The 21,608-nt window shown below is 41.0% G+C and overlaps 2 protein-coding genes across 2 annotated transcripts in view; both read right to left on the bottom strand.

Moving 5' to 3' along the window:
• CPT2 (Carnitine palmitoyltransferase 2) overlaps positions 1-100 on the bottom strand; it is a 40,750-nt gene extending 40,650 nt beyond the window's left edge. The window contains exon 1 of the mRNA XM_071669903.1: positions 66-100. Within this exon, the coding sequence (XP_071526004.1) occupies positions 66-85 (20 nt within the window). The 5' untranslated portion in view covers positions 86-100. The remainder of the gene's footprint in view (positions 1-65) is intronic.
• A 5,954-nt stretch (positions 101-6,054) lies between these two features.
• Positions 6,055-18,081, bottom strand: LOC139753094 (glutamate receptor-like). Its single transcript, XM_071669184.1, has 11 exons — positions 18,002-18,081; positions 16,490-16,590; positions 15,174-15,264; positions 12,628-12,786; positions 12,407-12,498; positions 11,953-12,059; positions 11,443-11,657; positions 10,083-10,238; positions 8,742-8,848; positions 7,788-7,951; positions 6,055-7,225 (listed from the first exon to the last, which is right to left on the bottom strand). The coding sequence occupies exons 1-11, from the start codon at positions 18,053-18,055 to the stop codon at positions 7,164-7,166; spliced, it is 1,308 nt and encodes a 435-aa protein (XP_071525285.1). The 5' UTR covers positions 18,056-18,081; the 3' UTR covers positions 6,055-7,163.
• Between the last annotated feature and the right edge of the window lie 3,527 nt (positions 18,082-21,608).

Below are 21,608 nucleotides of genomic sequence, written 5' to 3'. Positions count from 1 at the left end.
ACACATGTAAACCGAACAGTTTTTTGCATTATAACTTTCTAAAATTTGTAGGCTTAATCACCCACCCCCTAGGTCCGCCACTCATGGCTGTTGTTGGTAAGGTAGGGGGCTCGAGACTGTGAATGTGAACAGCGAGACAGTCCACTGCTGCTGCTGCTTTTTCACTGAACTAGTTGATGCACAATAATGTTACACTATTTCTACCTCGTCAGATCATGTATGTCAAGTACGTGGCGTCATTACACAGCTTTATATAAGCTACTGTCTGCATGTAATACCATAGTCTCGGCTAAACGGCTTCAACACACAATTTCACATACGAGGAATTGCTAATCCCAAGCAATTACCCAGCAGGTAGAACTGAAGAAGAGATACTGGAAAAATGAAATATGCAGACAAAAGACATCAAATAAACCCAGTGAGATGAGCAGTTGAGAATTGTACTTATTAACCAAAAGGTGGTTTTCTAGATCTTGCAGTAGAGGTCCCACGAGTGGCTAGCGAGTTTGTGCCTATCCTTCATAGTACGAGTTTATCCTCTGACCTCTGTAACATAGTGAATGATCTGATGATACACCAGCCTCTTTTAAACTGCCCTGACATTGTTACTTTCATCTTATTACACTGTAGAAATTATGCCCACTGCAGGATAACCAAATCTTGAAGTGGAAAGAGGGAACTTACGGGAACGTCCGAACAACTTGAGGTCATAGGCATTAAAGATATGTATGACATCAGACCCTGACTTTTCTTAAATGTGACCTATAAAATTTCTAAGCTTGGGAAATAAGTTATGTTGGTTTAGCAGCAATATTTTGTACTTAAAGATTACGAAAAAATCATTTGTGTGACCATAAAATGCCACAGTTGCCACCACTGCCTTACAGTCTTTGCACAACCAGACAAATATCACAAGAAAACGATAAGGACGAAGCGTGAGAAAGTTTCTCCACATGTCAGTACAAATAAAGACGAAAATGAATAAAATATAATGATTCTATGGACACGGAAGAGGAAGGAACCTCCTACACAGAGAGATAAGACACAGAAGAAATCTATTATATCCCACTTTCTTAAATCAACCACCACAAAATGATACGTCCCATTACAAGTTATTCCGATCCTACTTTAAAAAAGAAAGCAGTCAGGACTTCCTGACGAGTAATACTCAAAACGAGTATATTCAGCCTCATTATATATCCTTGGCAGAGAGGATCTCAAAGGTTTCTATGCTGTAGATTTCCAATATGATTAGCCTTAGAGCAGTAGTTATGATAACTACAAACACCGGCCTTAAACTGGCATCTATCGCACCATTGTTATTGCCTAGTACATCTATCACACTATTGTACATGCAATAATATCTTTCGATTAATTCTAGAATATCTAAACGATGGAATTTTCCCACTGACACAAATAGATTCTTTAAACGGGACATTACAAATAACACCTGCAAGCTCTTCAACACAAAAATTTGCAAAGAATCGGATTTACCGAATCATGAAAAAACTAATGGACGTACAATTTCATAGCCGCCTATATGTAACATAAGACAGGGGACAACAATTACAATTTCCATTCGTAATGCGTTATTTGACGCTCACATTAGTTTCAAGCGGCCACTTCCACCAATCCACAATTTTCAACACTGCCTGCGAGACCTGTGAATACTTTCGAGGTAAACATTAGCAAACCTTCTAATTTAGGTTCATCACCCCAATACGGTCTGTTCAACGATTCACTAGTTCATCCACAGTTGAGCAACGGGTTGAAGGAAATGAAGAAACTGAACAATGTTCAACGTTACAACAAGCAAATCAGAAGAATGATTTATCATCCAATACAAAAATCAATCGAAAAACCTTGTTAATTTAGTACTAATACAACACAGACCCTCGTGATGTGTCGAAAACCATTCATCCATATATAATTCATACTGTTCTGACTCCCTTCAAGCCTAAACGAAATTTTGAGACTGCTTCGGAGATGTGAGTCCCCGGGGTTGGCAAGGGTTTTAATGCCACTTTGATAGGAATAACATCTGATAAATGGGGGAGGAATGGGATGTATTTAGGGAATCAGTGATGGATTGCGCAAAAGATGCTTGTGGCATGAGAAGAGTGGGAGATGGGTTGATTAGAAAGGGTAGTGAGTGGTGGGATGAAGAAGTAAGAGTATTAGTGAAAGAGAAGAGAGAGGCATTTGGACGATTTTTGCAGGGAAAAAATGCAATTGAGTGGGAGATGTATAAAAGAAAGAGACAGGAGGTCAAGAGAAATGTGCAAGAGGTGAAAAAAAGGGCAAATGAGAGTTGGGGTGAGAGAGTATCATTAAATTTTAGGGAGAATAAAAAGATGTTCTGGAAGGAGGTAAATAAAGTGCGTAAGACAAGGGAGCAAATGGGAACTTCAGTGAAGGGCGCAAATGGGGAGGTGATAACAAATAGTGGTGATGTGAGAAGGAGATGGAGTGAGTATTTTGAAGGTTTGTTGAATGTGTTTGATGATAGAGTGGCAGATATAGGGTGTTTTGGTCGAGGTGGTGTGCAAAGTGAGAGGGTTAGGGAAAATGATTTGGTAAACAGAGAAGAGGTAGTAAAAGCTTTGCGGAAGATGAAAGCCGGCAAGGCAGCAGGTTTGGATGGTATTGCAGTGGAATTTATTAAAAAAGGGGGTGACTGTATTGTTGACTGGTTGGTAAGGTTATTTAATGTATGTATGACTCATGGTGAGGTGCCTGAGGATTGGCGGAATGCGTGCATAGTGCCATTGTACAAAGGCAAAGGGGATAAGAGTGAGTGCTCAAATTACAGAGGTATAAGTTTGTTGAGTATTCCTGGTAAATTATATGGGAGGGTATTGATTGAGAGGGTGAAGGCATGTAAAGAGCATCAGATTGGGGAAGAGCAGTGTGGTTTCAGAAGTGGTAGAGGATGTGTGGATCAGGTGTTTGCTTTGAAGAATGTATGTGAGAAATACTTAGAAAAGCAAATGGATTTGTATGTAGCATTTATGGATCTGGAGAAGGCATATGATAGAGTTGATAGAGATGCTCTGTGGAAGGTATTAAGAATATATGGTGTGGGAGGCAAGTTGTTAGAAGCAGTGAAAAGTTTTTATCGAGGATGTAAGGCATGTGTACGTGTAGGAAGAGAGGAAAGTGATTGGTTCTCAGTGAATGTAGGTTTGCGGCAGGGGTGTGTGATGTCTCCATGGTTGTTTAATTTGTTTATGGATGGGGTTGTTAGGGAGGTGAATGCAAGAGTTTTGGAAAGAGGGGCAAGTATGAAGTCTGTTGGGGATGAGAGAGCTTGGGAAGTGAGTCAGTTGTTGTTCGCTGATGATACAGCGCTGGTGGCTGATTCATGTGAGAAACTGCAGAAGCTGGTGACTGAGTTTGGTAAAGTGTGTGAAAGAAGAAAGTTAAGAGTAAATGTGAATAAGAGCAAGGTTATTAGGTACAGTAGGGTTGAGGGTCAAGTCAATTGGGAGGTGAGTTTGAATGGAGAAAAACTGGAGGAAGTGAAGTGTTTTAGATATCTAGGAGTGGATCTGTCAGCGGATGGAACCATGGAAGCGGAAGTGGATCATAGGATGGGGGAGGGGGCGAAAATCCTGGGAGCCTTGAAGAATGTGTGGAAGTCGAGAACATTATCTCGGAAAGCAAAAATGGGTATGTTTGAAGGAATAGTGGTTCCAACAATGTTGTATGATTGCGAGGCGTGGGCTATGGATAGAGTGGTGCGCAGGAGGATGGATGTGCTGGAAATGAGATGTTTGAGGACAATGTGTGGTGTGAGGTGGTTTGATCGAGTAAGTAACGTAAGGGTAAGAGAGATGTGTGGAAATAAAAAGAGCGTGGTTGAGAGAGCAGAAGAGGGTGTTTTGAAATGGTTTGGGCACATGGAGAGAATGAGGAAAGATTGACCAAGAGGATATATGTGTCGGAGGTGGAGGGAACGAGGAGAAGAGGGAGACCAAATTGGAGGTGGAGAGATGGAGTGAAAAAGATTTTGTGTGATCGGGGCCTGAACATGCAGGAGGGTGAAAGGAGGGCAAGGAATAGAGTGAATTGGAGCGATGTGGTATACCGGGGTTGACGTGCTGTCAGTGGATTGAATCAGGGCATGTGAAGCGTCTGAGGTAAACCATGGAAAGCTGTGTAGGTATGTATATTTGCGTGTGTGGACGTATGTATATACATGTGTATGGGGGTGGGTTGGGCCATTTCTTTCGTCTGTTTCCTTGCGCTACCTCGCAAACGCGGGAGACAGCGACAAAAAAAAAAATGCATTGTATATTTTCTGTTATCATATGGTTACAAACATATGAATTTTATGTAGTTTAATCTCGTCAACTCGTCTCTAAGACCATACATATCTCGTCTCTAAGATCATACATATTAATTCGCATGCCTGAAGCTTTGCTTCATTTATGATTGTTGATGATGGACTCAATGAGACAGTCGCGTTTCGGCAGTTGTCCGTGCTGGTCTTGACGGTTAGTTAGCGTAGCTCACTAACTGCAACCCTGGTATATTGGTGCTTTCTGGTACATCTGATAATTCCACATGACAGTGTATACAGGACTGTTATTCTCGCTGGGAGGTGATGACTCTAGAAGCCAAAGCGGCCTGTGCGCTCGGCCCAACTTCGAGACACTTTACGGGTAAGTTATCTATACTCTTTTTTTTCTTGCAAAAGCCATATTATTTTTTTTTTCCAACCCCTTTGCCTGAGGTGATATGCCACCCCAGATCATGGAGCGTAGCCTTACTAGGATGAATAGCCGTAAACCATCCACTGACCCCGTAGATGGTAGTGGTGGTGACGACCGTAACGTATCAAGAACAAGAATGCGCAATTTGTACAAGTTTATGCAACTGGATCGTCGATTTTGATCTCTCTCAATCCCTTTCTGGTCAGGAAAGTTGTTGATGGTCAAGCGGAAGCCGTTGAGACAGTTAGGAATATCTTCATTAATGGTCTACAAGTCACTAATTAGATCTAAGTTAGACTATGTCTCCACAGATGTATGCTTCGGCAAGCGATTGTACTCTGAGGAGGTTGAACATATTACAGAACAAATGTTTGTGGATGTGCTTTGGAGTCCTATCATGTAGTAAAGTTACGCGGTTGGGATTTGAAACAAATATACCTCCTCTCCGGCTGCGTCGAGATATATTGGCTCTGAAGTGTAGCATTCTAATGGCCAGGAGGAACAACACATCTGCCTGTCGTCTCGTCCAACAATACGAACAGTTTGTCCACGGGGGAGTCAGGCCCCTGGCCCTCAGAATACACTTACTCAGCGATGACTGAAACAAAGTGAATGAAGTGGACACGCTGGTCAAGATTATTCTTGTTCCCCGGGAGCAAACGAAAGTAAGAGTAAAAGCAAACTGGCTCCTAGAGTGGGGTGGTTATTTCACTGTGGCTTGTACTACTGTGGTGTTGGGCTGATGAAGCATCGACATATTCAATATATCCTATGTGCATGTGATGGTGAAGGTATGTCTCTCATCCTGAATAACACTTTCGCAGTTCCTTATTGCAGGTGCAATAGTGGCTGGTGTACTAACTGGGTAGTGTTTAATGCCACGTAGTTGTTTTTTTTTTTTTTGTATCTAAAGCAAAATAGGATGTATAGAATATTCGGATATAAGGGCGATAAATCTATAGTCATCATTAAAAGAAAAGGGTTGCAGGCTTATGACTTTCCTCGTAGATCGCTGACCGTAAAACCCAACAAACCAACCATCATTGTACATCTTTGAGAGATGCTGGCTCAGTATATGTGCGCAGCATGATACCCCCTGCCTGCCCGTATCTCTCTACATCATTATAGGCATTAAGTGCACGATGACTGCACCAGCAGCTTGTTCCACTTAAGTCCGTCAGTGTTTGGTTAACAAACCAACCCAGAAATCTTTAAACAAATGTTGAGGGGTTATTCGTTGACCACATACACTCTCACGCTGTATGTGACACCTGACGTCCTCTTCGTGGGAACAAGATAATTCTTTTTTAGGTCGTCAAAAATCCAGACTTTCAATACATATATTGTGAATTCTGTACTGCAAAATGAATACCACAATTGTAATCTACATTATGAAATGTTTACCAATACAGAATTCTCTATTATCATACATCTACCTGCGTTATGTGTAGGCACTGCGTTAAACAAAACTATTGTAAAGAATAATAAGATGCATACAAAAATGTTAGCCTAATTCATGTTTTATATTTGTCAACTGTTCTTACCTCTGGTCACATTCATGCAGTCAAACACTCACGTGTTGAAATGTGCATGATAAAGCATTAATGCCAGAGCCTGAAAACAATGACACGATATAAACATGACGAAATCGCAAGCACACACATAAAAATGACAGAGAACAGAAGTTCAAGAGGTTGTGTGATAGTAAAGTTCAAAAAATGGGACCCCATGAGTGTAGAACTCTCTCACCGTACTGTTCAGACTAAGTTACAAACAAATGATATACACTCTTAGCAGAAGGGTAGGTGGAGTGTGTATTGTTTGAACTAGCAAAGTGTTTTTAGCACGTTTATTCTCTAAAAAAAAACTCTTGCAACTCATCTGAATATATGTGGGGACCGTGACGGCATTGCTACCAGAATGTTGAAAGAAGGACTGAATAACAAGCTGTACATGTTCCTGGACAGAGAAGAAATTCAGTTAAAATAAATGGATATCAAATCAAACCGTGATTAATGTAGCTGCATGAATTAGAAAGGGACCTTAGGTAAAAAATGACATCAATATGTTTGCTGTTGCTGTACTTAGTAATTAAGCGTCGATTAACATGGTGTTACGGCACATTTCAGCAGAAGGTCAATAATCATCTTGTTACAACACAGTTGAGGGAACAGTTGACTCTATTACATAACGGCAAACATGTGACTGACTCTACAACATCATAGTCTAGGGAACAGGTGACCCCAGCCACTCCACCACATAATCCAGGGAACATATGACCCCCTGCCACGCCACCATATAATCCAGGGAACAGCTGACTCTTGCTACCACACAATTCGGGGAACAGCTGACTACTGTTGCCACACAACTCGGGAAACATCAGTCTTCTGCTGCACCACAGCTCGTGAGGTCAACTCGCCCTTGTCCTGTGGCGTGGGTCATCACTTATGCTTTGCGACGACCGAGACCAGACTCTAGGGTGAAGGTTATGGTGGCTACCACCATTCCTGGGGGAGAGGAGCAGGTTAGCATGATCAACGTGTCACGTACCTGAAGGGAGGATAATCACACACACACACACACACACACACGAGACAGGGCCCTACAAATGTAGAAATCCCTCCCCAGAAGTACAAAAGAGTATATATATATATATATATATATATATATATATATATATATATATATATATATATATATATATATATATATATATCCCTGGGGATAGGGGATTAAGAATACTTCCCACGTATTCCCTGCGTGTCGTAGAAGGCGACTAAAAGGGGAGGGAGCGGGGGGCTGGAAATCCTCCCCTCTCGGTTTTTTTTTTTAATTTTCCAAAAGAAGGAACAGAGGGGGCCAGGTGAGGATATTCCAAAAAAGGCCCAGTCCTCTGTTCTTAACGCTACCTCGCCAACGCGGGAAATGGCAAATAGTTTAAAAGAAAAGAAAAAAAAATTATATATATATATATATATATATATATATATATATATATATATATATATATATATATATATATATTCTTTTTTTTCTGGCTGACATTGTAACCTCAAGGAATTTTCTCACCTCCAGAGTACACAAGGAAGACCCCGTGAAAGTCTCCGAGTTCGAGTGAGCGAAGGTTGTTGTGTGGCCTGGTGTGGGACTGCTGCTGGACGCACTCGGTCGCCTTGCGTACTCCGTTCTGGAACAGGTGGTCTAAGATGCCGAACTCCTTCAGGTTCTGCAGACTGTCGATGGAAGATCACAGGTGTAGATGATCATGACAAGGTAGGTGGGTGTTCCATGTCAGTCGTGTGATGACGCGGCCACTGCCGAAGTAGAACTAGGAAAAATATAGTCACCACTGAGATAAACCCTTTTGAGCATGATGGTACGACCCTTAAGCATGATGGTACGACCCTTAAGCATGATGGTACGACCCTTAAGCATGATGGTACGATCCTTGGGTATGATGGTACGACCCTTGGGTGTGATGGCATGACGATACTACACCCTTGCCCTTAATGTTCATGTAAAGGCTAGAGCCAATGTACCCAAAGGTTATAACGGTATGCTCAAAGGCCGTGCCGTCGTCCTATCGTGTTGAAGGGTATTTTAAGAACAGATTCTTTTCGCTCCACAGTTGGTGTACCAGCTGGACAGACAGGGACTAGGTATCTAGGTGGCTGATGTCTAGTATCTAGGCAGGACCATATAACATATCAGCATTACATTCTCAATAATCACTCTTGTAAACGATCTCACTTTAATATCGCCATCACACACACACACACACACACACACACATATATATATATATATATATATATATATATATATATATATATATATATATATATATATATATATACATATATATATATATATATATATATATATATATATATATATATATATATATATATATATATATATATATATATATATATATAGAGAGAGAGAGAGAGAGAGAGAGAGAGAGAGAGAGAGAGAGAGAGAGAGAATTACATTGCCTCATCAGTGAGGACGAGTACTTACATAGGGTCGACTTTCTCCTTGAGTGGCGAGCCCTTAGTAAAAGCCAAACTCAAACTGGTGGCTCCAAAGTACGTCTCTGAGGCCATGTACAGTGGACACGTCCCTTTCTGCAAAAGTGTGTCAGAGAAAAACATTAAACAAAAGAATATAAATGGTTTTCCATTACATTTAATTTTTTTTACAAATAATATCATCGTAGTTTTTCATGCAAACTATTAATTTTACGGCCATGAGTGTCTCCTTTGACTCTTCATCACTTGGAAAATGGAGAATTTCCAAATTCCTTCTTCGGATCCGGAACGAACATATATCTAAAGCAGATGGAATTAGCATATTATTAAGAGACTGTTCTTAGGGCTAATGGGAAGGATACCTTTTAAAAGTGTAGGATACCTTGAAGTCAAAATAGTGAAGAACTGATCGAGGAAAATGTGTGGAGTCGATCAAGAAGGAAAAAGTCTTTTGAGGGGCAAGTTGGCTGTCATTATGAAGAGTCACCGGACCAATCGTGGCTGAAGATGTGGGACACACTAGCACGTTGATTGGACAGGTCGACAAATCCATTACCCTTTGAGCACGACAAAAATATAACGACTGTATGACTCCCGGGTATAATGACGACCTGGCCCAACACTTGAGTCTTAAGGAGTAGGTAAAAAGGTCAGGCCATCATACCTCAGGGCTGTATCGTCGTGCTCAAAAGGTTTGTTTCGTGTTCATGAGTTGTGTAGTATGGTGCTCAAGGGTCGTGGTGGAGTGTTCGAGACCGTTAACGTCATGTTCAAGGATCGTCTCGTTGCGTTGAGAGGGTCTCATCGTCATGTTCAAGAGTCGTAAACGTTGTGTTCGAGTTTCATTGTCGTGTTGACGAATCGCAGCGTCGTGTCGAGGGTCGTGCTCTCGAGTTCGAGTCGTTACGATCGAGCTCAAAGGACATACCGTCGTGTTCAAGGGCCACAGAGTCGTCTCAAGGGTCGTATAGGTGTAATCTAACGGTCGTGTCGTCGTTAAGGATCGTTCCGTCGTGCTTCAGTCGTGCCATCGTACTCGTTTAGCTTCGTTTTCCAGTCGAAGCGTCGTCCTAAAGGTAGTGCAATCGTAATACAATCAGCCAAGCTCCAGTTAAATGAGCTACATTTATAAATCAAAAATTACTGTGTCCCATTTTTTCTTTCATTTGTTGGTGGAGAATATCGCGGAACTCTTTAAGTTGAAAAATAATGTACGCTGAAGAAAAAAAAAATTCTTGTTAAGCAAGTTATGCATATATGTTTAGAAATATGCTCAGTTTTGTGACAGAAAATAATAAGGTATTCTAGGCAGAATAGACAGAGTACTTACATCCAAATTACTCTGGTGGATGATGTACATAGCTGTCTGCAGATCTATGAAACCCGCTATACGTCCCGCCAACAAGTCGCGGTGCGCCTGTGCAAACTTGGTGTGCCTCCTGACTTGCGGGTTCAGCTGGTGTAGCAGTGAGCCCTCAGTACTATCCTGTGGTCACCGTCAACCTCTCTCAGTCGCAGTTATAAAACCGACAAATTTGTGTTGCCATTTATATTTGGCGTACTGGCACCGATTCTGGTTTAACAACCTCTCTGAGCACAGCGGTACGGGCTTTGGGTATATACCGTCGTGCTCAAATGCTTGTATAATGACAATCATGCGCCTTACAGATATTCATTAGACTATAACATGCTGTGAATACGAAATACAGAGTGACAAATGGATAGTAACAGAGTATTGCGTTATGTTATGGTACAAAGATCTTTCGTTGCAGTAGGAATTCGGCCTGCACCGTGACCCATGAAGTGGTCCATCATGGATCTATTTTTTTTTCCTGATTGAAATCAATAAGTCGATTTTTTTAGAGGGAAGGGAACAGTTCTTCGATCACATGACTGTTACATTTTTGGACCGTATTACTAAGAATTCGATTTCCCATACCTCTTTACTTTAATAGTGTGTAGTGACAACTAGTGAGAGAGAAAGAGGGGTTTGCTAAGTTCACTTAATTCGAAGAAAATTCAGAAGGCATTCCAAGGGTGCTAAAGGCACATTTGCAGAACCTTCTAATGGTAACTTATAGAGGAAGTTTCTCTAAGGTTATAAGTGTTTGGACATAACACCAACACATAAAGACTCCAGTCATATTGATCTCAAGACTAGTATGAACAGGCCTAACATGTTCCCATGGTAGAGTACTACCCTTCATTCTTGCCTTCTTTTCCAAGTTGTTTTCATTATTTGGCAAGCAATCACGTTAGTCTGGGCTGTCATCATATATGAATAGCATTTTTGCCTTATCAGATGTGCAAAAATGCACAACAGCCTGGATATTCACAGCTAACAGGTGCGCTAATTTTTCAGTCGAAGAAAAGGAATTCTAGAAAAGAAAAAGTTAGTGTTTTTTATCATTTTCACAGACCAGCAGTTACACAAAATCTAGACTCGATTTTCATAGGACTATATTATTTTGCTCCCCAAAAGTAGTAATTTCCTTTTTTTTTGTGATAGATTTGTATAATTACCTGACACGTAATAATGATATGATAAGAATGATAATTATGCTTGTGAATGTAGAAATCTGTTTTCGAAGGCAAATATCTTCAATGAAAACAGCTGAAGCCTGCAACCTATAATTTTTTTCATTGTCAGAAACATCCAATGAATAATGCTGTAACAAATTATCTATCACCTGAAGAGCTTGATCCAAAATACTTCCAGGTGGCATGTAAGTTTCTAGCCCCGTCTCCACCAGCTCTTGCATGTTGTCGAATGGAAGGTGGAGTTTAGGCAAGATTAACATGGCCTTCAGGTTGGAGCGATACACAGAGCTGACGACGAAGGCCACCAGAAGCCACAGGCCGGTGATAACGCGCACCGGGTCTCCCCGAGGCAGCCAATAACACGCTGCAGAGACGAGAGAGGACCATAAGCTGCTATTCTCCAACTTTGATGGCAAAAGCGTTAATGTCTCAGGCACTTAAGGAACACCACGCATTTCCAACAGTGATATTGGTCTTTCAACAGGCATTCAGTGACGAAGATCTAACTGGGTACAATATGATCAAAGGGCATCATTACGTCCACATTAAAGGTTCAAACGCTAAAAGCTCAACACCCCTGGATATATATATATATATATATATATATATATATATATATATATATATATATATATATATATATATACAAAATAACTTACACTGAGCAAGGAGCGCCGTCAGTGTCCACAGGCAAGAATACCACACTAGGCTTTCGTTGTTACTCCGGTCTCCGCTCACACTCTCCGCAGTCGGCTTTGCCAATTTTCTGTCAGATTATTACAGAAATAATAGATTTACGTCTGTGATATTGTTATAAAGCAGAGAGGACTATATTTCAAAATTTCAGAACAATCTTGGGTCACCAACATTTGCTATTAACACTCAGAAATGGGGTATTGAGAGCCACATTAAGATCACTGCACTTCACACTAGAGAAAAGCCCTATGTAATCGAAAGGCAATAAAGGCTGCTTGCTGCATACAGCTAACACAGGGACGTCGCATGAACAAACAAGGCAAGGCCGCACACCGTCTGTGAATTTTGCAATCACGTTTTCTTCCCTTTCACCCAATATAAAGCTACAGCGTATCAGAAGAGCGAGACTGTCCTTACCGTGTGTATAGCATAGTCTGGGCATGTCCCTGCTGGATGCAGAAGGTGCTACTCAATATAGCCGTTAACGCCACACCCAAGAGAGCCCAAATCTGTCAATATTCCACTGGAATTATGAAGCTATCAGAATCGAGTATTTTGCATTTACACAAGGAATACAGTGTCTCAAACATACATCCCAAGTAGCTAACATTATCAAATGACTATAATTTGGTACTGACCAGGAGAGGGTAGGGCTTGACGAACCCAACTACATCTGGTTCCAGGACGGGCCGCACGTAGGTGAGGACATGGGTGTTCATGTATAGGGGAACACTGAAATCCACAGCCCTAGCCCGAGATTGGTCCACGGAGAATATCACGCCTGACATATTCACCACCTGCAGGATAACGCTGAATTTTGACAGTATTCATAGTATCTTTCTACATGTCAGCATGAGTTACAAAGTCTTAGGCGACTAACTCTCTTCCATGAAATGGGGTGATTTCTTTTTTAATTTCAGAAATGAAAACTAGAGTAAAGTGTTGACAGATGCTCAAGAGATATGTCTAATCTTCATTATGTTGATGAAATGCATATTATTTAGAATATGTATACTTTTCAGAATCGATCCATAATATCATATATATATATATATATATATATATATATATATATATATATATATATATATATATATATTATTATTATTTATTTGTCGCTGTCTCCCGCGTTTGCGAGGTAGCGCAAGGAAACAGACGAAAGAAATGGCACAACCCACACCCATACACAATGTACACACACACACGCCCACACACGCAAATATACATACCTATACATCTCAATGTACACATATATATACACACACAGACACATACATATATACCCATGCACACAATTCACACTGTCTGCCCCTATTCATTCCCATCGCCACCTCGCCACACATGGAACACCATCCCCCTCCCCCCTCATGTGTGCGAGGTAGCACTAGGAAAAGACAACAAAGGCCCCATTCGTTCACACTCAGTCTCCAGCTGTCACGCAATAATGCCCGAAACCACAGCTCCCTTTCCACATCCAGGCCCCACACAACTTTCCATGGTTTACCCCAGACGCTTCACATGCCCTGATTCAATCCACTGACCACGTCAACCCCGGTATACCACATCGATCCAATTCACTCTATTCCTTGCCCGCCTTTCACCCTCCTGCATGTTCAGGCCCCGATCACACAAAATCTTCTTCACTCCATCTTTCCACCTCCAATTTGGTCTCCCACTTCTCCTTGTTCCCTCCACCTCCGACACATATATCCTCTTGGTCAATCTTTCCTCACTCATTCTCTCCATGTGCCCAAACCATTTCAAAACACCCTCTTCTGCTCTCTCAACCACGCTCTTTTTATTTCCACACATCTCTCTTACCCTTACATTACTTACTCGATCAAACCACCTCACACCACACATTGTCCTCAAACATCTCATTTCCAGCACATCCACCCTCCTGCACACAACTCTATCCATAGCCCACGCCTCGCAACCGTACAACATTGTTGGAACCACTACTCCTTCAAACATACCCATTTTTGCTTTCCGAGATAATGTTCTCGACTTACACACACACACACACACACACACACACACACACACACACACTCTTATGCTCTATAATTTTCTCGGTACTATTCTACGATTAGGCGAGTGCTCAAACACCAATTCATGGATTGATTTTGAAAAATATCCACATTCAGTATATATATATATATTGTCACGGAACACGTGTGTTTGTGCTCACATGTTCGTGCATATAATGTGTGTGTCCTTGTGTATGGTGTTATTTCTTATCAGGACGAGGATTAAGGCTTCCCTCTGAGACGTCCTCCGAGCGTCAGTTCACACCAAGCATTAGGCGTAATAATTTACTTTTAATTTTATTTTGAAACCAGATGGTCATTTGTCCTTGAGCACCCCGACCCTTCTCCGAGGCGGGGGGATTAAGTTGTCAATCAGCTGCGGAATATTTCGCCACCGTACTGGACATGTCATCCCTGTAGGCTTACAAGAGGGAGGGTGATCTACGCAGTTTTGTGTGACTGTTTCCTCCAACCAATCAGAATATACCTGAGGCTCACAGCCAATCAAAATGTAAGGTTGTATAGCTAGCAGGGAACGCTTGTCTTTGCTGTAATATATACCCATGACACCCGCTGAGTCTCCCTCTTTCTAGCCCAGCGAGGTAAGTGGTCCACCCCTGCTATAAAGCCTGCTGTGTGTTGTAAGCCTGTAAGCCCTGCTGTGCTATTAGCCCATTACCCGAGTGTTGTGCTGTAAGCCCGATATAATTATCAGTGTACTGTTATCGAAGAACTGCCTTAGAGGAAAGAGAACTGGCTTGATATCTTATCTGGAATGTTATCTTATGTTTAATGTTAAACTCACTTTCAATGTTAACGTAATGTTTCATGCTTGATTTATGTGCCTATCTTTGTACACTTGAATTCTTTCATTATAAGTAGATTTAATGTAATGCTGGTCTTTAATTCAATCCCATAACTTTATTATTGTGTTATCCTGAGTTGTGCAACTTGACAAATCTATAACGTCCTTGCAAGACAAGGAACAGTAGTATTTGTAACATATGTTACTAGCGACCTTGCCTGAATAAGTGTTGAGATCGCAACAATATATATATATATATATATATATATATATATATATATATATATATATATATATATATATATATATATATATATATATATATATATATACAGGGAATATCACTAACCTCTCGCGTGAGGAGGCCGACCATGCCGGTCCAGGTGCCGTTAGGTAACTGTGTTCCAAAATGCCGGTCCTCTGGCACCAGGTACTCCATACTGTAGGAAAAGAATTGTGAATGTAACTGAAACACTCCAACAGACGCGTGCATGCAGCAGCTGGCCAGCTCAGCAGGAGCGTGCACCGAGTGTCGTTCTAAGCACGATGAAAGAAATTTTCACAACACCAGTTGTACCTTATGAACAACAATTGCACACCACAGCCATGCTCCTGCACAACACAGCCAGTCCCTCTCGCAACAGAATCAGGCCTTCAGACAGCACAGACAGGTCCCCATACAACATAGCCAAGCTCCCATGACACAGGCAAGCCCTTGTACAACACAGCTAAGCCCTCACTTAACACGGTAAGGCAGTGACATAGGACAATAGTACACCACAATATGCAACACAGCTCTGCAGCACAACCGATAGAAAGAATTCAGTAGCAAGACAGAAACAGAGCACAGCAAGATGGCCCTATAACAGCAAGATTACAACACAGCAAATTACACACACACACACACACACACACACACATACAGTGATGGAACCCCGCGATTGCAAAACTCCTCGTACAGTTCAAAACAAGCAGTTATGAATAGGTAATTACAGTGTGAGGGACTCGGGAGTCGCAACTGTAATCGGCCGCCATAGCTCCATCTTAAGAAATATGAAATGAAGATAAACTGTCTTTTGGAAATCTTATAATCGCATTCAGATATATGGAAATATTCGGCAAACTACCAGCAGCATTTACCAGATCAAAACTAGAATATGCCTCTCAAGCTTGGTCACGACACTTCATGCACATAGAACTAATAAGGAAGTCTAGAGTAGAGAAAGACGTTAGTTACAGGGGTAGGTTAGAGATTAATTTGTCAACCATAGAAGAGCGAAGAGGAAGATGTTCTTTGGTCACAACATTCAAGATTTTCAACGAGTCTGATGATGGCAACAGTAAACAGTTCGTCGACAGATGTAAAGATGGAAGAACCAGAGGCCATTACATGAGTTTAATCAAGAAACTTGTTGGAAAAGATGTAAAGAAGTACTTTCACTGTATAACAGCATCGGATGAATAGAACAGATCAAATGACGAAATTGTGAATGTTAACAGAATACAAAACTCTTAGAACCTTTATGACAGAAAACAAAAGTTCAAGAGATGGGTTACCACGAGAGTTGAACTCCCTCCCCGTACCGTACAATTAGGTAATCACACACACACACACACACACACACAGAGAGTCTCGGAGCCACTACACGAGAGGTATTGACTTACCAGAACTTCAGTTTGGCTGCAATGATGTCCATGACTTGCAACATGGAGCCCGTCATCCGGTATGGCGGCGAGTTCCCCAGCACGAACAAATGCGGCCACCACTGTTGATAAACATTCCTTATGTGACGCAATGTACGCAGAATAAAACTATATAACAAAGTAAACCTAATGGTTTCTCGTATCACCCTGCAAGGTTTGTCAGCGGTTTACATAGGCTCGCTCTGGTATACTGGAGGGGATATGGATAACTAGTGTTGTGTTGTTTTCTACCCACCCAGATGGGCATGGGTGACATGTATGGGACGAATCTGTGATCTGGAAATTATCTTTCTTGCCTGAAGGTGTTAAGGTAGTAGTAGTAGTGGCAGTAGCTTGTGGTTGACGATCTTAATGTCCCTGATAATTGAGCAGGTGATTTGGTTAAAGCCTAGACCAACTGATTTAGCAATCCCTTTCAGTTTGTTATAATATCCGATTCATGTGTGTCCATTGCAATCTACTTTCTTTCTTACAATTTTCAATATGTGTAGCTCTTTAAGGATGGTAGTAAAATGCTTAAGTGTAACAGCTTAGGGTCAGCTCAAAGGTCAGGCCATTGCACCCACACGTCGTACCGTCATGCTCAACAGGTTAGTTTAGCTACACACTCGTAACAGGTCTCTGCTCTCTCGTTTATCACTAGACTCCAGAGATAAGTCCTCAACTACTTAGGCTTACCTCAGTCATGCGGAGGTCCTATACCATTTGATGTATGTATTTTATTTGGGTGTTAACCACACTCATCCTGCAGTTGGTTACTCCACGAATAAGTATTCACCTTCGACCAGGTGTTATCATCGTCAATGAACGGAAAGGAGTACAGTCTCCCGAGTGAAGATGTTCTTGCTCCAAAGAAATTTATTCCCCTGTTCCTCGGACTTGTGGCCCTGGAAGTCCTATATAAAAAAGGAGGTCCTTATAGATTTTAGTCCTACTCTGCGATACAGTATGTCATCTCGGACATTAGTATTCGAATCGAATGGCGAGCGACCATATAGTGTCAGAACCTATAAGGTGTAACACATCTCGGTACAGGAAATTTGATCTTGATGTATTTACATTTGCTTCCTTTATCATGAACAAGTTTGCGTGATCTCGGCATACGGAGCGCCTAGTAGGCAATGACACGTTTTTTTATTTCAATATAGTTTCAGTCACAAAACGTAGTTGCAACTAGTGAGGTGCGGTCCTAATAACATAAGATTCTGCCCAAATTAACTATGACTTCATAGTTACCTGTATTGCTAACATGAATACTTTATGGTTAGGGAACCTTCAGTCTACATAACTTTGTCCATGAAAATCTCATTATAGGCCATACGTGTCTGGGAGGCGAGAGGACACGCCAGATCATCACATCTGACATCTGAAAAGTGATTAAAGTTACATTCATGCTGAACGCGAAGTCGAACTGGGCCACGTCTAAAGGCTCGACAAGCAAAGCCATTACGCCACCTGAGGCGAGCGACTCACCCTGTCAACACAGATCTTGAGGCAGCGCGGGGAGTCTACCTTCTGCAGGGTCATGGTGATGATCCCACCGCCTCCCCAGCTTTACTCAGTGGCTGATCACAAGCCTCTGGAACCAGTGCCATGCTCGGGGTTAACATACCGTCTGTGGGAGACGGTGTTCATGTTAATTATTCATAAACTCCTGCCAACGCATCCCCGGCGTCAGCAGCGCTCTACTCCCCACATGTCACTCGTGATTACTGAAAAAAAAAGAAAAGAAAAAAGAGCTTTCTTCATTCTTCATAGGTAGACTTGGTTCTCCACCGCCCACCTTCATCCTCTGACTTTGCTCAGTACAGCCACGTTCCCTGGATTTATGGCCGACTCCCACCATAACACGTTAACCAGTTCACGACGCTTCCAATGCCATAAACCATGTGGCTTTGCCACTTGGTCCTCCAGAACTGATTACCCCTGAATCAAATCATCCATCACCCTCCCTCACAGTTACGTCGCTATCCTCGCCTCAGACTCATTAACTCGAGTCAACGCAGTTACGATGTTATGATATAGACCAGCTCTTCGAAGCCAGAGGCTAACCTAGGAAGCATTTCTCCAGGAACAGATTAGGAGACACATGTAACAATATAAGCAAAGAGAAAGTAAATAGGAATAGGAGTGAAAAATGAAATATGTGTAAAGGGAACGAGAGGCTACAAGATAGGACATTTCGACATTCTAAAGCTCCCTTTCCAGTCTGCACCTACTGCAACACTTATGAGCCTTCCTGAAAGGGGTTTAGAGAAACAATGTTGTCACAGAGTTCGGCCTTAGATTATGTAGATAACTATTATGAAAATATTTTCCCGCCTAATAAAAAGAGAAAACAAATCTCAAACTGTGTCATTTGGATTGTCTTATAAATATCGGGGATTGTATACCCCAGACCCTCAAATTCTAATTTTCAAGATTAGCCAGACACTCCCATCTCTTTGAGCGCCAAGGTTGGTAATTCAAAACCCAAGTTATATTCAGACATTTTTTGTCATAGATTAAAGCATTTCTCCCCCTTTCAATAGTTTGAGCCCTCTCCTTTCAGTCATGTCCTTACATCCTCGAGAAAGCATCTTATGCTCGTCTACATAAATTTCGCCGACGGACCGGCAGAATGTGAGATTTGTATGTAAAGTTTACCCCTGATACACAGTGAAACAAAGCTTGTGTTGCTCGCATGTCAATCCGCTGTGGCATTTGAACAGTAATTCTTCTTTTCGTTTGATTAGCTTAGACCAAGGCAGTGAAGGATTTGCTGTGTAATCAACAGTGCGTCGTCATAAAAGGTCAGAGGACAATTAACCTTTGTGATCTGATTGCACTGGAACTAATTCGGTTTTCTTGGCATTTTAGAACAGCGCGCCACTCAATCTTACGAATATTCTTGATTCAGAGAATGTCACTCAATAAAGGAAGCATAAATATATATATATATATATATATATATATATATATATATATATATATATATATTTTTTTTTTTTTTTCAGACTATTCGCCATTTCCCGCGTTAGCGAGGTAGCGTTAAGAACAGAGAACTGGGCCACTGAGGGAATATCCTCACCTGGCCCCATTCTCTGTTCCTTCTTTTGGAAAATTAAAAAAAAATTGAGAGGGGAGGATTTCCAGCCCCCCCCGCTCCCTCCCCTTTTAGTCGCCTTCTACGACACGCAGGGAATACGTGGGAAGTATTCTTTCTCCCCTATCCCTATCTATATCATAAACAGTTGATGAACCAATACTGTAGATGTCACACAGCTTATGCACCAAAACACCATGGTCTATTTTTTTCAACAGTTCTACTTTATTTTGGATCGATATGGACTGGTGCTTACATTTGACACCACGACTGACACTCTCATATGTCTTAGAAATGATAGCTAGGGTTAAATTTAGCAAAATAAGCTAAGAATCTCACAGACTTGCAGTATCACCACTAACAAGTGCAGTGTAAAGAATGTAAATAAGTGCGCCCTACACACAATGCCATCTGTGGCCACCCAGTAAACTAAGCTGGGGGCTGCGATAATGTAAAGTTACCTCACATAATTTTATCTGGACTAAAGGAGGTGCCGAGCCATCAGCTGCCAGAAATTCGGTGGTGTAACTGTAATTTGTTTCTATCCCTTTTAATCTTCAATTTCTATCATCTTCCTTTTGTGACCCTTTTGTACCAATCTTGTTTTCTTAGTCATTCTTGAATGTATGTACTTGCTAATTCTCCTTCATTTTTAATGTTTCTCTTTGACTATTCATTCTTATAAATGTATAGTTCTTGCCTAGCTCTCCCAGATGGATACAAGAATCTGCATTCACTAACATGATCTACAATTTTTGTTTACATCAAAATACCTACATACTCTAGGATGCTTGAAATCTCAGTAATTTTTCCCAAAGCCTTTATCACAATGGCTTTCATAAATATACATTCTTTTACAGTTTTGGATGCATTTTTCTGAATTTTACATTTTTGCACTTTCCAATCAGATAATGAGAACATTTTATCTAAATTGCTAGTTTTATTCATCACTCGTATGTCTGACTTTTCCTTCTTCCATTTCCTTCACCTGATACTGTCCCTTTATTTCCACTTGACTGTCTTCCTGTCTTAAAGGAGCTAGGGTGATTAGCCAGAAATTCTGTCTCCTCAATTTCCTAAGTTTTCTCTTGACTATCTTTCATTTCAATTTTATCATTTATAAGTCTCTTATGACTTTTTCTTCCTCTACATTATCCAAGTCTGTTTCAGCTTTTATTTCCTCTCTAAGTAGGTTCCTTTTGCATAACTCACATAAGAACACTAGTACTGACCTAACATCATTTATGTCACCTTTCATGCAGTAATGCATTGCTGTGTAGCATATTATACATTTTAATATAGGTTGCTTTATCAACAGTATTTCAACTTTTTTTTTAGGATTATTCTGCCAAGCCATCTCTTGTATATTTCATCCTTCTTACAGTTATTCACTTCATTCAATCTATTTACTGCACCCCTGACTTGTAGCATTTGCGTAACTTACGTCGTGTCTATCTTTTGCAACATCACTCGCTCTGTCAATTATCTCATCATTTATTTCTCTTTGCCTCTTACAGGACATCAAGTTTACTTTACGTCTTCAATGAAACACCCTTTTCACTTCGATCTCCATGCGTATCCAACTTTCTTGAGTTTTTGTGGTAGATAAGCTACAGTGATTGTTCTGAGTGTGCTGTTTTGTGGGGTTTCCAGCTTTGTTATATTTGCTTTTAAGAGGATGGAAGATGTAGCTAAGACACCACTGGTAAACAAGCATTACTGGTAACACTTGTTTACCAATGGTGTCACAGCTACATCTCTTCCATGTATATTAACTGAATATTCTACATCTGACCTATATATATATATATATATATATATATATATATATATATATATATATATATATATATATATATATATATTCTTTCTTCTTTCTTTTAAACTATTCGCCATTTCCCGCGTTAGCGAGGTAGCATTAAGAACAGAGGACTGGGCCTTTGAGGGAATACCCTCACCTGGCCCAATTCTCTGTTCCTTCTTTTGGAAAATTAA

This window comes from Panulirus ornatus, chromosome 14, assembly GCF_036320965.1.
Source record: "Panulirus ornatus isolate Po-2019 chromosome 14, ASM3632096v1, whole genome shotgun sequence".
In the NCBI taxonomy this organism is placed as follows: Eukaryota; Metazoa; Arthropoda; class Malacostraca; order Decapoda; family Palinuridae; genus Panulirus; species Panulirus ornatus.
This window is presented reverse-complemented; position numbering and strand designations above follow the sequence as displayed.